Raw genomic sequence first — 17,573 nt, 5'->3', positions numbered from 1 at the left:
ATGAGGATCAAGGTCCCACCCAGCAGTGGCCTCAGAGAGGATGCCGGAGGTCAGAGGAGTCTCCGGCTGGGCTGAAGACTGTGACAAGAGATTTTCCAAAATATGCTCATATTTTGGGCCAGTGGGAGGCTGGGTGCATTCCTGCGGATGTCTAAGAAGCAGAACAAGCAAGCTGCTGGCTGCCAGTGTGGAGCAGGGCTGCTCTAGCTGCCAGCTGTATGCAGAGCCTTCCATCTCTCCTCAGTCCTCACCACACTTTCTATGGCCTCAGGGCCTTTGCACAAACTTTTTCTTTGGAGCAGTCTTTCCCTCGAGGCATTAGAAAGCACTTCCTTCAGGAAGTCCTCCTGGATTCACAGTGTCTGAGATGAGGCCTTCGTCTGTGCTAAGGTACCATCCTCTACTTGGTTTAATGTAACCTGGATGCAGTTCTGTCTCCCTGACTTGTGTGTCGGTTCTGGGGAGGGGTGGGTAGGAGCTTTCATGTGCCTGCGCAGGGAAGCAGCAAGTGGCAGAGACAGGGCTGGGGGTGGGCAGGGATGATCCACACGGTACCTCCCTACTCCCCACAGCCCCTGCTTGTTCTGCCTGTTTCTATTCTGACCTTTCTTCCCCCAGGTTTCTCCGTATGTTGGTGCCGGAGGCCACAGAAGTTCCAGGAAAATCTGTCTGGCTTCTGGCCCAGGAGCAGGCTCCAGGCAGGCAGTGGGGAAGGGCTGCTCACCGTTAGGTGTCTGTTGAGTCCTCTGAGTTGGCACTATTGGGGGTGGGGGCCACCTGTGTGCAGCCCAGGACTAGGGTGGATGGGTGGAGGAGGGGGCGCCAGGGCACTTTGTAGACTGAGTGGCCATGTCTCGGTGTGGTTGTGTGGCATGAATGGGCATAGGGAGAGCTTACCTGGGGTTCTCACCTTGGTTATGGGTCCACCTGTAGCCTGGAGTTGTCCCTGGGACCATAGACCTCCATGGTACCTAGCGAGAGTGTCAGGGCCCAGCTATTCCCTGGAGAGCTTAAAAATCTATCCCAGGGAAGGGAAAAGGAAACACTCAGAGAGTTACCTCTTGTGCATGGAGGAAGCAGAGCCACCCTCCTTCCCCAGTTTGTTACATTAAAAAAAAAAAAAAAAGATTTATTTATTTTTCTCTGCGCTGGGTCTTTGTTGCTGCGTGGGCTTTCTCTAGTTGTGGAACAGGCTCTGGAGCACAGGCTCAATAGTTGTGGTGCACAGGCTTAGTCGCTCTGCAGCATGTGGGATCTTCCTGGACCAGGGATCGAACCTATGTCTCCTGCTTTGGCAGGCAGGTTCTTAACCATTGGACCACCAGGGAAGTCCCCTGTTTATTTCTGATGGTCTACCTGGACCTCTTGTGAGGGCTGAGGTCTGCCGTTGTCTGGCTCTGTGACCCTGAGTGATGGAACTGGGAGGCTCTGTTAAGAAGTATGGAGCAGTTACGAATGATGGGGGGCAGTGGGGGTTTCGGGGGATGTACTGTCTGGGAGCTCAGGTGCTGACAGTGAATCCATGGTGGAATCGAGCCCAGGACCCATTGGATCACAGATCTGAGGCCACTCAGATCAAGGGTCGGTTCCAGGCTGAGGCTGGAAGCCCAGGGCTGGGGTGGACAGGGCCGGCGGCTGCATCCGAGTCCCGGCTCAGGATCCTGGCTCACTCAGGAGTGATGGTAGGAGGAGGGGCGTGGGGTTTGGACCCGGGAGTTGACTTCAGTCCCAGCTGGTGATCCAGGCCCTGCCTCTGGCCTCTCTAGGCCTCAGGCTCCTCAGTTGAGGAATGAGGTGGCCAGTTCCTGCGGGGCACTCTGAGCGGACGTGCCAAAGCGCCTGCACACAGCAGCGCCGGGGCCCCTCCGGCCTCCCTCAATGGGCTCTCTGTCCCCCAGGTTGTCGTCCTGGCGCTTGCCGGCTGGATGCACAAGGACTGTAGGAGGGCGGCCCTGGGCTTCCACAGCCCGAGGAGACTGGAGACGGCTCGGTCCCCTCCCCCACGTCTGTGAGTTCCAGCCCGGCTCACCTGGCCAGAGGTGCTGCATGCAGCCAGCACGTGCCGCTCACGTGCCGTGTGCTCTCCTCCACCTACGGCAGGCTGCCTGGGCGCCAGGACTTTTGACTCTGGGACAGCAGCTCCTCACCTTCCACAAAACTGGGCAGGGTGTCCCCTGCGGAGCCCATGGAGCAGGGTGTGGGCTGCCGTTTTCTGGAGCTGTGTCGACTGGGCAACATTGGGTGAGGTGTCTATTCTTGTGGGTGGGTGAGACCACATTCCCAGGTTCTGAAGGGCCAGGAGGGCTGGTGTCCAGGAAGCGCTTCTACTTCCCACCTTGGCCCTCAATGTCCCATCACTGACAGTTACCCTGCCGGGATGAGCACTGGCTTTACCTTAATTCTGGTCCTGAAGTCGTGTCGGACGCCATTGAGTGCATCCCTTCACTTTATAGATGAGGAAACCAATGGTAAAAATATCTGCCTGCAATGCAGGAGACCCGGGTTTGATCCCTGGCTCGGGAAGATCCCCCTGGAGAAGGGCATGGCAACTCACTCCAGTATTCTTGCCTGGGAAATCCCATGGACAGAGGAGCCTGGTCGACTATAGTCTATGGCTTCACAAAGAGTTGGAAACAACTGAGCGACTAACACACACACACACACACACACACACACACACTCAAGGCCCAGAAGGAAAAGCACAGCCCATGGGGCCACGGTGGAGTGGGGGATGGGAGGACAGAGCAATTAATTCAACAAACGCGGTGAGGGCTTCCTGTGTGCCAGATGTGTACAGGGCGGGGTTCTGGGAAGAGGAAACCCTAGCCTCACCCTGGAAGGTACACAGCCTGCTCACGGGACCTGAGCTGTGGGGGAGGGAAGCCGGAGGAGGAGACTGGCTTGGACCCTGCCAGGGGGGGCATCTCTCTCAGGTCAGTGGGCCATAACACGTGGGGCAAGGGACTTAGTCTTTCCTGGTTCTTCTGGTTTGTGTTTAAAAATCTGCTACAAAGTGAAAATAGTAATATCAGCGTATGGAACCCGTCGGGTTGTTGGGAGTTCATTTATGAAGTGTTTAGAACAGAGCCTGTGTACACAGTTGAGTGCTATGTAAGTGCCTGGTATCATTGTGGCAGCTTCTCCCATGGCCTTTTGTACCTAGCCCCCGGGAAGTAGCTGGAGGGGAACAGTTGTGTGGTGTGGGGAGGCAGGGGGAGGCTGGGAGCTGGAGGTGGGATGGCTGGGCAGAGGGAAGGCTGGCCCAGACCCACTGTGCTCTGGCCAGGCCCGGTGTCTGCCTCCAGGGGCAAGCAGGGCATAGTTGACTGGACTGGGGGTTGCTGGCCTCACAGCACTCTCTGGCCCAGAGCGAGAACGGAGTCAGGGATGGGGTGGAGGGCTCGGCTGTTCTTTCCTTTCTATTTTGACTTATTTTTGATATTTTTATCTATTTGTTTGGCTGTTCTGGGTCTTAGTTCCAGCACCTGGGATCTTCAGTCTTTGTTGCGGCCTGAGGGAGCCTTAGTTGTGGCCCGTGGGTTCTAGTTCCCTGACCAGAAATTGAACCTGGAGACCCCTGCATTGGGAGTGTGGAGTCTTGGCCATTGGACCACCAGGGTAGTCCCAGATCTTTCCCCTTTAAATTACAAAAGCATCTAGGCCCCCCTCTAAAACCCTTTCAATCCCTGAAACCTTCCTCAACTCTTTTCCCAAAACCTACCCCTCAAGATTACACACCATTAACAATGTAAATTGCATCCTTTCTAGATCTTTTATATCTTTTAATAACCTATGTATACACTTATAAATACCGCTTTTGTTTTTAAAAAAAGGAAAGAAAATTACATAATATTACACTCATTGTTCTGCAACTGTTTCCCACCTAGCGATGTTGCCTCTTTGCTTCCTTCCCTGTCGAACACACAGGCCCCTCCAGCGTCTATTACTGCAGAGCTTTCATAGCACAGATGGACCAGAATTTATTTGACCATTTCCCCAGTAATGGACATCCGGGCTGTTTGCAGTCTTTTACTGTTACTAACAAAGCTGCTGCAGACATCCTGTACATAGATCTTGTGTCCACGTGCAAGTGTCTCTGAGGCTAGGCTTCCGAAGAGGGATGAGACCCAGGGTGTGAGAGACACGGATTGAAAATCATGAAGCCTGATGGGTGGGCGTCTTTAGGGTTTGATGGTGCAGACCTCCATGTGTGTACCTGGGTGTTCAGGGACCTGGAGAGCCACGTTATGTGGGGAGCACAGGGCCCCTGACTCAGGTCCCCACACTCTCAAGACTGCCGGGGCTCCCCCGTCTCCCCAACACCCATAGTGCTCCTCTGCTTCCCTCACCGGACCTCGGCACTGCCCTGCAATGTCCCGAATCCATCCATTTTCCCTCTCTCTTCATTTAACACCTTTGCTCTTCCTGGAGCCCACCTCCTCACTCTCAGCTGATGACCTCACCTCCTGTCTCACTGAGAAACTAGAAGCCGCAATGGGAGAATGTCCATGGTCACCTACCGCCACACCCATCCACCCACCTGCATGAGTGCCTGAGTCCTCTGCCTCTTTTCTGTGGCCAAAGCAGCCCTTCTACTCTGCACAACAAGATCTGTTTTTAAAAAAGCTATTATTGAGGAAAAAATCACAAAACAAAACCTTCACCCTTTTAAAGTGTGAATTCAATGCTTATATATATTTTTAGCATGTCCACAGAGTGGATATGAAACCATCACCACTACCTAATTCCAGAACATTTTCATCACCCCCAAATAAATCCCATGCCCATTAGCAGTCACTGCCCACTCTACCCTGCCCTCCTCCAGCCCCCTGGTAACCACTAATCTATTTTATGGAAAAGTCTCGTGTCCATAAATTCACCAGTAATAGAGCCAGAAATAGACTGTTATAGACGGAAATATAGACTGTTATAGACGGAAATATAGACTGTTATAGAGCCAGAAACCATACAATCTCTGGCTTTGACGTCTGGCTTTCTTCACGGAGCATAAGGTTGTCAAGGTTCACCCACGTTAGGCCTGTGTCGGTACTTCACTCCTTTTTATGACCGGATAATATTCCACTGTATGGATGTGCCATGCTTTGTTTATTCACTCACTAGTTGATGGACATTTGGGTTTCCACTTTTTGGCTATTATGAGCAATGCTGCTATGAGCTTTTGTGTATTCATTTTAAGGCGGCCATATGTCTTTATTTCTCTTGGTACACCTAAGGGGGATTGTTGGGTCATATGGTAGCTCTGTGTTTAACTTAAAATTGTTGTTTATTGAGATATAATTGATATATATCATTATGTTAGTTTCAAGTATATGACATAGTGACTCAATACTTGTACATATTGGGAAATAATCACCACAACAAGTCTAGTTAACACCCATCACCAAGCACTGTTATGAAATTTCTTTTCTTATGATGAGAACTTTTATGATCAACTCTCTAAGCAAATTCCGAATATACAATACAGTTTTATTAACTAGAATCACCCACGTGTAACTTTTTTCAGGAATTGCCAAACTGTTTTCAAAGCAGCTGCATCACTTTATATTCCCACCAACCATGTACAAGAATTTTAATTTCTCCACATGTTATCAAATTGGATCTGTTCTGTTGCTCACTGCTTACAAAATCAATACTCACAGATGAAAAAAATTGCCTTTAATCAGAATGCCAGCAATCTGGCGAGATGGTGGACTGAACACCCCCCCCCCCCGCCCCCGCAAACTACCTTCAAGGATTCTGCTTGGCTGTAAAAGCTTTTAAAGGGAGACAGGGAAGTAATCTAGATAATCATCGATTTGGGGGTCAGAGTCGTCACCATTCTCCACTGTGTGCAGGCTTGTCAGCTCCTTGGGGTCTTTCTCTAGATGTTATTGTGTTCACACAATTTTGTCCCACAGTTCAGGAGATCACTGAAGGGGAAGCCAGGGGAGAGATCTTGTCATCTGTTACTTACTTATTCTTCATTTCTTCTTCTTTGATCTACAGAAAGAACCAATAAGTTAGGCAAGGCATAGAGTGACTAAAAGATCTGAAAAGTCTTCTTGGGTTGCAAATGAGTAGAGCATAGGGGTGCTTGGTTTAAAAGTTAGTTACAGGGGTGTCCCAGTGGTCCAGTGGTTAAGACTCAGTACTTCCAATGCAGAGGGCGTGGGTTTGATCCCTGGTTGGGGAACTAAGATCCCACATGCGGTGTAGTGCAGCCAAAAATTCTTTTTTAAAGTTAGTTACAATATAGTTTTGCTAAATGACAAGACAAAGGGCTTCCTGCTGAGGGAAGTTTCCCACAAAGAGCTGCTTACACACATCCTCACTGATACACATTACTGTCTTTCGGGTCTTAGCCGAAAGGTGAAGTGTGTGAAGTGGTACCTCAGTGGGATGAACAACCAGATATCATCGCTTCTCACCTGTTGGAAAGTAGTGCTCCCATAATTCTTCCCTATGTCTCCTGCAACAGGCTTCTTTCTCTGTCCCTGGTCACCCCTGCTAGCGTCCATGCAGGTTCTTATTCTTTCCCACCTTAAAAAACTCCAGCTACCTTCCCAGCTCTCTCCTCCCTTTTCCAACAAAAGGCCGCAAGAGAATGGTCTTCACTTGTCCCCAGTTTCTCTCCCATCATTCTTTCTTGCACTCACTCCTTTGTCTCCATGCATTTCCAGAACCATTCTTCTCTAGGTCATCAGTGCCCTCTGCCTTTCTGAATCCAGTAGATCCTTCTCAGCCCTTTCGGGGATTAGCCCACCCCTTCCTCTCTCTTGGCTTGGGTCCCAGGATTCTAGAGTTCAGGTTCCCTCTCCTCGTCGCCTTCTCTCCGTTTCCCTGCATCTTCCTGACCTCATTAGTCCAGGGCTCAGACCTTGGCCCCTCACTTTTCTTTCTATTCTCTTAGATCTCATCTAGTTTTGTGACTTTGATATCATGCAAGAGCTGATGACTCTGTTGTAGCTCCAGGCAGGAACTCTTCCTTGAGCTCAAGACACTTATCCAACTTCTCCCTGGATGTCTAATGGGCAATTCTGACTGGACAAGCTCCGAACAAAGCTCCCAGTTCCTCGCATCAAGCTGGCCAATCCCACATCTCAGTAAGGACAGTACCACTCTTTCTGTAGTTTAGGCCAAAACCTTGGGGTCAAAGGTGGCGCTTCTCTCTCTCCCACCAGCAAATCCTGCCACCCCTCCCACTGCCTCAACTACCCCCGGGCCACTTGCTGTTGGAGGTTGCAGTGGCTTCCTCATCAGTGTCTCTGTTTCCACCCTTGACTCCACACAGGGCCCAGTGAGGTCCTTTTAAAATCGAAACTGGGTCGTGCCATTCCTAAGCTCAACACTTGCAATGAAGCCCACTTCGTGAGGTCAACGCCATTGCAATGGCCTCCAAGCTCCTGCAGAATCTGGTCTCACCTCCTACCATTCTCTGCATACTCTACTTAATCCTCACTGGTCTTTTCTGTTCCCCAGACGCTGCAGGCTCAGTGTGGCCTCTGCACTTGTCTGGAATGTTCGTGCTCAGAAATCTACATGGCTCTTTCCTCATCTCCTTCCAGACTTTACTCAAAATGTTACTGCCTCAGAGGGGTCATGTCTGACCACTCTATCTAAAATCGTAATCTCCAGGGCACTGCCTACCTGCTTCTTAATTTGTTTTTCTCCTGATGCTCACCCTTCTAGCATGGTGTATATTTCCACTGACTCAGTGAACGTGAGTTTGAGTAAACTCCAGGAGATGGTGATGGACAGGGAAGCCTGGCGCACTGCAGTCCATGGTGTTGCAAAGAGTCGGACACGACTGAGCGACTGAAGAACAATAAATATTTATGTGTTGGCTTTGTTTACTGTTTCTACCACTAGAATGTAAGCACTGTAAGGGCAGGGAATTTCATCTGTTTTGTTCGCTACTATTCACTCAGCCCCTAAAACAATGCCTGTTGCACGATAGGTGCTGAATAAATATCTGTGAATGAATGAAAAAAATGCCAGTGATCTGGAAGTTATTCCTGAAGCACAAGAACAGCCCCTACAAGCCAGGCCAGATACTGCCAGCAGGTGGCACTGTGACCACAGAAATGGCAAGCTCCTGGCTTCCCAGCTACTTTTTTTTTTCCCTCCAGAAATTCACTCCCTTAGATGCCCCTGTTTCCTTGGTAAAATGAGTGTGACAATGAATGTGGCTCCCAGGTCTCTTCTGCCACTTTTCGTCCCCTGTCAAGATTCCTGTGAACCTGTGATTATTTCCGGTGTGATGAAGATCACCAGCCCTGGTCCAACCTCAGCTCCCCAGGTGGTGGTGAAGTGTCAGGATCTGGCAGCCAGGCTCTGGCAGCTGGGTGGATGTGGTTAGACCCTGGGGAATCATTCAGGGGGTCCTGGGAGAGGGGTGGGGTTTCTCCACCTGTCTCCTCTCTGCTTTTGGCCATGGGATATGTCCAGCAGTTCCAGAGCCTTGACACTTGGGCTCCGTCCAGCTCCCACCCTCTTCAGCAGCTGCAGGGGCAGGGGAAGGGGGTGGGGCAGGGGGAGGGAAAGGGTGGGGGGCCCGCGGTGAAGCAAAGTCCCCTCTGCTCTGCGTGCCTGCTGCGTCTCACCATCAGCATGTGGAGACACAAGCAAGGACCCTAGGCTGAGATCAGGGCCCATTCCTGGCTCTGCCACTTGCCAGTGGGACGACCTTGCCAAGAACTGAGCCTCAGTTTTACCATCTGTCCAATGGGAGAGATGTGCCCTGCCTCATGGTGGGGAAGGTTTGGTGCTTGGAAAACACCTGCCTGGTTCTGGGCTGACTTAGACAGGTGCCCTCAGTAAGGACTAGTTCCTGTCTTAAAGGCAGGAGTGTGAGGTCCAGGCACAGAGATCAGACCAGGACGAGGGCAGGTGGCCGGACCGTTGTTGTTCATTCACTTACTCTAACATCTGTGTGATGTGCCTCTGGTGAGCCTGTATAGAGCTTTGAGGCACTATGGGGATCAGAAGGATACAGGACTAAACCTAGGTGAAAAAAATTTTAAATAACAAATATGAGACAGGGCACAGGAGGTGTCAGCGGGCAGCTCATGATGAATTGCCCAGGGAACAGTTCCAGGGACAGTCCTGCTGTCTGCAGACACAGAGCAGACCAGGGTGACGACCCCAGCAAGAGGCACCCTGGTTCCACTGAGGTTGGTGGGTGGGGGAAGGAGCCACCGTCAGGTTGGGGAGCTTCTCCTGGGGGTGTCGTTAGGACACTTCAGATCCCGGAAGGAACGTTCTCCTGCAGGACCCTGGGGTGAGGACTGAAACAGGAAGACAAATACAAGCGGAGGTCGTGAGCGCCATCCTTGGTAAAACCACCGCCGCCACCTCAGAGAAGGTGTAAGCAAATGAACACATTTGCCACCTTATGTTGAAGGCAAGAAGCTGCGGGGATCTTGGGTTTAGCATTTCCAAGGGCGGTTACAGCTATAGCACCGTCCAACCCTTTCCCCGGCCTTGGACCTCACGGTCCTCCATCCCTGCCCACCTCTCTCGGAGCGATGCCAGCCTGGGCCCAACTTTCTCTGCCAAATCTTAGACCTCCTGCCTCTGACCTTTTCCCTCCCTTCCCCAAGGAAGAAATTGAGGCAGCAGGAAAGACCAAGGAGTCCCAGGTTCTCCCCCACAACCAACCTCAGAGACCCCACACCTGCCCTGGGAGCTGCCTTCTCTCATGGTCCCCCGCGGGTGTGGGGCAGAGAGGCCAGGCCGGTGCTGGACGGTCCGGTTGCTTCTGTCCCTCTTCCTGCCCATCTGGGCCTGGCACGGATGCTCTGCTCGTGTCCTTGCTAAAACCAGCTGCCTGCCTGGCACAGAGGACTTCTGCTGGCCCCCCTCCCCGGGACTGCGGGGCTCTTTACTCCGCCGCCCCCTCCCCCATGGCACAAGGCAGAGCGCTCACTTAGATTAATTAATCTGCTGCCCGGCCTGCTCCTCTGGCCCATCTTTTATTCATGGACAAGCGGCGTTCTCTGCTTTACCAGGACGCGAGCATCAATATTTCATCCTTGCTTCGCCTGCCAGCATCCCGCTCCCTCCTCCCTGCTTCTCACCGGCTCTAGGACCCGGAGAGCTGGGCCACGCTGGCCTGACCCAGGGCGTCATCACAGATGTCCACGCTGCCTTCAGCTTGCCCGCCGTGCCATCGTGGACTCCAGAGTCTGCGCAAGAAGCCGCCCTTCTGAGTAAGTGAGCTGGAGAGGCGGCGCCGGCAGAGGGGCCAGGCCTGGAGGGAGCGTCTGGCTCAGGGCCCCATGGGGTCGAGGGAGACGTGTCCTGGGGTGTGTGTGGGGGAGGAGGGGCGCTGCAGCTGGCATGACAGTCTTGTCCCTGTGTGGCTGGGTGGCTGTCAGGATGGGGGATGAGGGCCGAGCCTGGCACAGATCCTGGCACCCAGCAAGTGCTGCTATTTCTACCTCATCTTTTCTTTCTTCATTTTCCTCCTAGACCAGGTGTCGTTGGTTTTTTCCCACCTCCCAGGCCTAGACAGGTGGATAAAGGAAGCAGCGTGGGTGTTCAGGAGCACACATCCCTCCGGCCAGCCCCCAGCCCATCTCATCTCGTCCACTTGAGGTCACAGAGGAATGCGCTGTGCTCTGCCAGGGGGGTCCTGGCAGAGTGTGGAGCTGGGATGGAAGCAGTTACTCTCAGGAGGACTTTGGGCAGACTGTGGTCCTTTCTCAGGCTGGTGGCCAGCTCTTCATTTCTGTGTTGGGACTGGGGTTGAGGGTGCCTGCTGAGGTGAGCCCCTGGGGGAATTGCTGTGTCTGGCACCAAACTCCCCCTCCCTCCATGAGGGCCAGGTGGGGCGTCCCACTCCCCTCCTTTCCTCACCCCCCATACCTGATCCATCAGGAGTGCCTGCCCCCTAGGCCCCCCAGTACTGCTGAAATCCAGCCTCTTTGACTGTCAGCTGCCACCCTGCCCATGCCCCTCCACCTGGTCTCCACTCCCTCCCATGTCCCCTGCAGTCTGTGCTCAGCACAGCTGCTGTGAGCCCACCTGGCCGTGCCTGGCTCGCCTGTGCCAGCGGCATGACCACACAGGCCAGCAGGCTCCCCGGGGCCTCTGTGCCTTTTCTTTCCCAGGTGTCCTCCTGGCTCACTGTCACCTCCTTCAGGTCTCTGCCCAAGTGTCACTCAGCCCCACCCCTCAACAATGTACTTTGAATTTTCCCCCCAGCATCTAACATGCTGGTTACTCAGTTATCTACGCTCACACAGTAAAAGCTCCCTGAGGGCAGGAAACACTAATATTTCATTCACAGATTCATCTCAGAGTAGTGCTCCCTAGGAAGGGCTCAATAAATGTTGTGGAGTCTCAATGAATGAATGTGTGAGTGAATGAATGAGTGCATAAATGAACAAATGTGTCAGTGAATAAATGATTTAAGTGAATGGATGAATGAACAAGTAAGTGGGTAAACAAGTGAGTGAATGAGTGAGTGAAGGAATGAATGAATTCCCCCCAAGAGTATTCCATGGCCCACTTAGGATGGCCCACAGACGATAATTTTTCTCTTAGACCTATGCACTGGGAAAACGTTAGCCTGTGTTGAGAAACTGATGTTCACTCATTCACTTATTCAGTGTATTTATGGAGAACCCACAGTGTGTCAGGCCTGTCCAAGGTGTTGTGGGAGTGGTAAGGGACAAATTGGGTGGGCATGTTTGTTTTCTAGTGCTGAGTATTCATCTTCAGGGTCCCTGCGGGGGTTGTCACTGTTTTCCTTTCTGCTTTGGCTGCCCCCAAGCCCAGAGCTAAGTTTGTGAATTTTCTGAGTACTAAAACTGCCCCTTTGATCTCTCTTTGTTATTCTACTTTTCTTCTCCCTGAATCTTGTTTCTGATCTTTTCAGATTCAGAAAAGGGACGGTCTTCCCAGGTCTGTGTGGTGTCTGGTGGGCCGGCTCAGGACACCAGGAGGTGGCTGGCTGGGGACCAGTGCTTCCTCCTGGTCCCTCTTCTGCACCTCTCTGGCTCTCTGTCTCTGGCATCTTCACCTCTAGCTCTGTGGCTCTGCTGCCTGCTTCCTTCAGTCCCTTCTGGACCTGCCTTCTCACTGGCATGGCTGAAGATGGGGCCCCGCTACTCTTTCGCTTTGATGAAATAAATCATTTGTACGTTAAATCTTATTTACGCATTCTTATAAACTACTTCAGACTCTTTTGGCAGCAAGATGTACATAGATTACTGCTTAGGGATGAGTGCGCATATGTGTGTGTGTGGGGTGGGGCGGGGCTGGCTCTCCCTGGAGAGAAGGGGCCAAGAGGAGACAGGACTCCCCAGAGGGAGGAAGCTGAAGTGACAAACCTCCTGTGCCGGAGGAGGGTAGTGCCTGCCAGCCCTCCTGACAGGCCCTCTTTAAGAGTCAATCTGATCTGCTCAGCCACAGCCCAGTGATCACTTGGCCCTGGTGTATTTCATCACCAGCCTGCTGTCTCCTGATAAACTCCCCCTCCCAAGCCCCCGCTGGCCAGTCTTGGGCTTCACAGCCTCATTCCGGGATCAAATCATGGACCATTTGTCCTTGGCCCCCTCTTAGCATCACCGGGGCTGGCGTGACCTCTGCATCTGAAGTTTGGGGACAGGAGAAGGGATAGATGGGCTTGAGCAATTGGCACAGAGGGCCAGAGGTGGGGGACATTCAGGGGACGATGAGGAGGCTTTGGCTGGGGGGGGGTGGGATGCTGGCCAATGGGTCACAGATGTGCCTGTGTCTCTCAGTCTTGAACCACAGCTTCTCTCCATCATCACTGCAGCTTTGAACAACTAAACTAGACTCTTGGGGGTTGGGCAGGGGTGTGACCAAGAGAGAAGGGGACTTTGGCCTGAAAACCAGAGGCAAAGGCACCCTCACTGTGGGCTCTTGTTTGGAGGGTCTCACCCTGACCCTTAGCCTCCTGCCCCTAACATACCCTGTGGTCTCAGAAGGGAAGCCTCAGTAGGGGTAGCAACTTCCTTGGTGCGATTGCTGAGGCTCTAAGAGGTCACTGCTAATAGTTACGTACCTCTAAACAAGTTAAGTAACTTCTCTGTGCCTCAGTGTTAGCATCTGCACACTGGGGATAAGGCTTCTCACAGAGTTGTTGTAAAGATTAAGATTACCTAAAAATTCAGCAGAATGTCTGCATACAGTAAGTACTCAGTAAGTGGTAGCCACTATTATTATCATTTGTGACACTCTAGAAGGTTCTTCCCACCCCTGTATCTCTTTCTTACATGCATAGCCTAAAATTCCTTCTCTGCTTATTTCTTTGAATGATAGTTCTTCCAAAGCTCCCAAAGCTCCAATGAAGAAACTCAAAATAGCACCAGACAAGACCGTGTGAAGGTTAAGAACAGGGACTTGAGGTCTAACGCTTCACCTCGTCTGCTGTGTGGCCTTGGGCAGCTCCCTGGCCTCTCTGAGCCTTGATTCTTTTTCTTTTGATGAGATAACAGATCCAGATGTGGGCTTCTTTTTTTTCTTCCAATATTTATTTTTAAATATTTGGCTTCACCTGGTCTTAGTTGCTACATGTAGATTCTTTAGTTGTGGCTTGTGAACTCTTAGTTGCAGATGTGGGATCTATTAATAGTTCCTGACCAGGAATTGGGAGTGTGGAGTCTTAGCCTCTGGACCATCAGGGAAATCCCTCTAGGGTTCTTTTGAACACGAAACAAGACCAAGTGTTTAAGACAGTCAGCGTGGTGTGCGGCGTGGCCTGCGTGGTCGAGAAACAGGAGGCTGTCACTTTGCAAGGTGCTGGTCACACATCACTGCATCAAGGCTGCCCTCAATTCTGAGCCGGCAGTGCAGGGTTCACCACGCCCCTGCTGGGGAAGAAGACTGAGGTCATGAGAGGGGAAGTGACTTTCCGAGCTGGGCTGGACCTTAGCCTCCCGGCTTGGATACTGGCCTTCAGAGCCTGGCTCAGGTGGCCATCACTCTTGAAGTGATGTAAGGAATCAGAGGCTTTGCTCCTGACCTGAGACCAGGAGGGAGGGAAGGGGGCCGGCAGGGGCGGTGGTAGGTCCGAGTATGAGGTTACAGATGGGGCTGGGGAGGGGACTTCAGGAGTCACAGCGAACCTTCCCCTTCACAGCTTTGCCCCAACCCAGCCCACTCTCTGCTGCTGTGTGAGCGACCCCATGCACCCTCCTCCTGCAGCTCCCAGGGCTTTGCTCTGGGCTCAGGGGCAGTGGGTGGCTAGAATAGAGCCTTTCCGCAGGACTGGAAGTGGTGTGCCTGCCCCCTGCCCCCTGGGGCATGGCCTTCTCTGATGCCTCCCAGGCTCAGGAGGGCTAGAGACTGGCCCTGACCCAGGGGAAAGCTTTAGACATGATTTCATTTTTTATTGAGATTGTAAGTGGCGGGGGAAAAGACAAGTAAAAAAATAGCCCATCTGGGCTGAGCAGGGGAGAAAGCAATTTCCTTCTGAAATCTTCTTTTCTCTGATTCTCAAAATATTAGAAGAAAATTTAGAAATGTCTTGGTGCCTCTGGCTGGGGTGTGGGCCATGCCACCTAAGAGTCACTAGGGTGGGGTCCAGAGAGGTGGCTGGGGAGTGGTGAGGAGGAACCAAGGCCTTTTGAGTTCCAGTCCAAGCCTCAAGGCCAGGCAGGGGTGGGGGGGGGTGGGGGGTGGGTGGAGGGTGGGGTGTGGGGGGATCGTGGGGCAGAGGGAGCGCTGAGGATGGAGGGTGACAGGGACTGGCAGGGGTCGGAGGTCCTGGTGGGCAGAAGGGAGGAGGAAGAAACAGCAGAGACTCCCAGGCTGCTGGGGCCGGGGGTCGTCCAGCACCTAAAGGAAGTCCGTGCCTGGGGTCAGCGTCTCAGGAGATCTCATGGGGCAGAAGCACAGATCCATCCTGAAGGACAGGGCATTCTAATCCCCTTCCTGGAAGGACCCACAGGTGCTGGGTAGTCAGGTGGTCCCTCGGAGGCCTTGTCAGGGACTGCAGGGCAAGCGTGGTAAAGGGCCAGCCTGAGCTGGTCCTCTCGGGCCATTCTCCACGTTCCCCAGATGCCCCCTCCTCAGCCTCTGCTTCTGTGAGTGGACGTGGTCCAGTAGGCATGGCATAGCTGTGAGGATTCCAGCTTGGGGGGCAGAGTGGGCCCTTGCGGGTGGGACAGAAATAGAGGCTGAGGCTCACTGTAGGGGCTTCCTCTGGTCTCGTCCTTTCCTATGACATGGTGCTAACCCCATGTCCTAAAGCACCAACCCTCCAACTAACCCATCAGCCACCAGAGTCTGCCAACTTGCCAATTAAGCCATCACCTCACTAACCAATCCAGGAACCACCAGCCAGCACATCACCTACTGTACCTGGTGCCATTACACCACCCTGACAACCCTCTAAGCAGCTACCAACCAACCCACCAACCAGAAAACCCACCAACCCGTCTGCCAACTAAGCTGCTCTTCCACCATTCTACCACCCCACTAACTAGCCTATCAACCAACTCACCAGTCAACCCATTACCTCACGGTCCAATCTGAAGATAGAAGCTACACAGTAATTGAACAGGAAAGGTTTGGTATAAAGAATTACTGACTGGAATAGGGGCTGACTTACTAAGGGTTACCTACTGTCTGTTTTAATAGGAGACTGATTTGCTTACTCTAAAGAAACATGGGAATAGCAGCTGTGGGGAGTGGCCACTGCCTCTGGGGCTGAGGCAGAGGTTGAAGGAAGGAACCAACCCGGAAGAGCCTCCCCCACCTACACCACCTACACGCAACCAGGGCTGATGATGTCACCATTGGGCTAAGGGAGTCACGGCGAGCCCCTGGGATGGCAGAAGACTTGGCGAGGTGCCATGCTGGCAGGACTCCCTGGGAAGCTACCTTTGGGGTTGCTCAGGGAAGGTACGCTGTCGATGCCTCACTGCAGGGGCCTGGAAGGGAAGCCCCTTCTTCCTGCAGTGTCTCTGCTCTTGCTACTAACAAAGCTTAACAGAGGACTTCCCTGGTGGTCCAGGGGTTGCGAATCTGCTTGCCAATGCAGGGTACATGGGATCGATCCCCGATCTGGGAAGATCCCACATGCTGCGGAGCAACGAAGCCCATGCACCACAACCACTGAGCCCACGCTCTAGAGTCTGTGCTCCACAGCAAGGGAAGCCGCTGCAGTGAGAAGGCCCCTGCTCGCCACAGCTAGGAATGAAGACCCAGTGCTGTCAAAAATAAGTACATAAAATTTTAAAATATTAAAAAAAAACATTAATGGAGAGCCAGCTGGTAAAGGAGAAACATTCACAGAGTCCAGCCATGACTCTTCAGGTGTTGAAGAATCATCTGAAGCTAAGAGGCAGTAAGATAATAATCGACATGCCCATTCTCCCACCTTCCCCTAACGCAGCAAATCAGTTCATTGGCCAATCAACCAATCAACGAACAAGACTACTTTTCCAGCAACCCATCCCACACCCCATTAATTGGCCATCCTCTAACCTCTGTACCAACCTACCAAACTACCTACCAGCCAGCCCCAGCAACCTAGTTTTCTCTCTTTTTCTCATTGGTGTGTATCTGTTAATTTCATACTCCTAATTTATCTCTCTCTGCCTTTCTCCTTTGGTAACTGTAAGACTGTTCATGGGGTTCTCCAGGCAAGACTGCTGAAGTGGTTTGCCATTCCCTTCTCCAGTGGACCACGTTTTGTCAGAACTCTCCACCATGACCCGCCCGTCTTGGGTGGCCCTACATGGCATAGCTCATGGTTTCACTGAGTTAGACAAGGCTGTGGTCCATGTGATCAGTTTGGTTAGTTTTCTATGATTGTGGTTTTCATTCTGTCTACCTTCTGGCGAATAAGGATAAGAGGCTTATGGAAGCTTTCCAATAGTCATGTATGGATGTGAGAATTGGACTATAAAGAAAGCTGAGTGCCGAAAAATTGATGCTTTTGAACTGTGATATTGGGAGAAGACTCTTGAAAGTCCCTTGGACTGCAAAGAAATCAAAGCAGTCAATCCTAAAGGAAATCAGTCCTGAATATTCATTGGAAGGACTGATGCTGAAGCTGAAACTCCAATACTTTGGCCACCTGATGCCCAGAACTGACTCATTGGAAAAGACCCTGATGCTGGGAAAGATTGAAGGCAGGAGGAGGAGGAGAAGGGGATGACAGAGGATAGTTGGATGGCATCACCTACTCAATGGACATGAGCTTGAGGAAGCTCTGGAAGTTGGTGATGGACAGAGAAGCCTGGTATGCTGCAGTCCATGGGGTTGCAAAGAGTCGGACATGACTGAGCGACTGAACTGAACTGAACTGAACCTTAAGACTGGTATTTATGTCTTTGAGTCTGTTTTATTGATGTTACTCTGTTCCAGGCACTGTGCTCAGATCTGTGTGGACAGTTTCCACCCTAAAGGAGAAGTACTTTGGAGTAATTTATCTAGATAGGGGAAACATATGACCAGCTAAGAGTTAACAGGGACCCATCACACAGGTGACATCATTAAATGAACAAACTCTGAAGTTAGTGGCGAGAGAAATGGTGTGGGACAGCTTTGTGGAGGAGGGGAAGTGATTTGTGTTTTGAAGACTGAACAGA

At 52.0% G+C, this 17,573-nt stretch overlaps 1 protein-coding gene across 1 annotated transcript; it reads left to right on the top strand.

The window, feature by feature from the left end:
* The first annotated feature begins 1,484 nt into the window (after positions 1-1,484).
* On the top strand, positions 1,485-12,160 carry LOC113905049. The gene is made up of 7 exons (XM_027562085.1): positions 1,485-1,682; positions 1,899-2,008; positions 2,167-2,241; positions 9,603-9,753; positions 9,826-10,211; positions 10,474-10,478; positions 11,885-12,160. Exons 1-7 carry the CDS (start codon positions 1,485-1,487, stop codon positions 12,136-12,138), a joined length of 1,179 nt encoding a protein of 392 aa, XP_027417886.1. The 3' UTR covers positions 12,139-12,160.
* The last annotated feature ends 5,413 nt before the right edge of the window (positions 12,161-17,573 follow it).

The sequence above is a fragment of the Bos indicus x Bos taurus genome, chromosome 15 (assembly GCF_003369695.1).
Source record: "Bos indicus x Bos taurus breed Angus x Brahman F1 hybrid chromosome 15, Bos_hybrid_MaternalHap_v2.0, whole genome shotgun sequence".
Classification (NCBI taxonomy): domain Eukaryota; kingdom Metazoa; phylum Chordata; class Mammalia; order Artiodactyla; family Bovidae; genus Bos; species Bos indicus x Bos taurus.
Note: the sequence above shows the minus strand (reverse complement) of the source record. Positions and strands in the feature narration are given on the sequence as shown.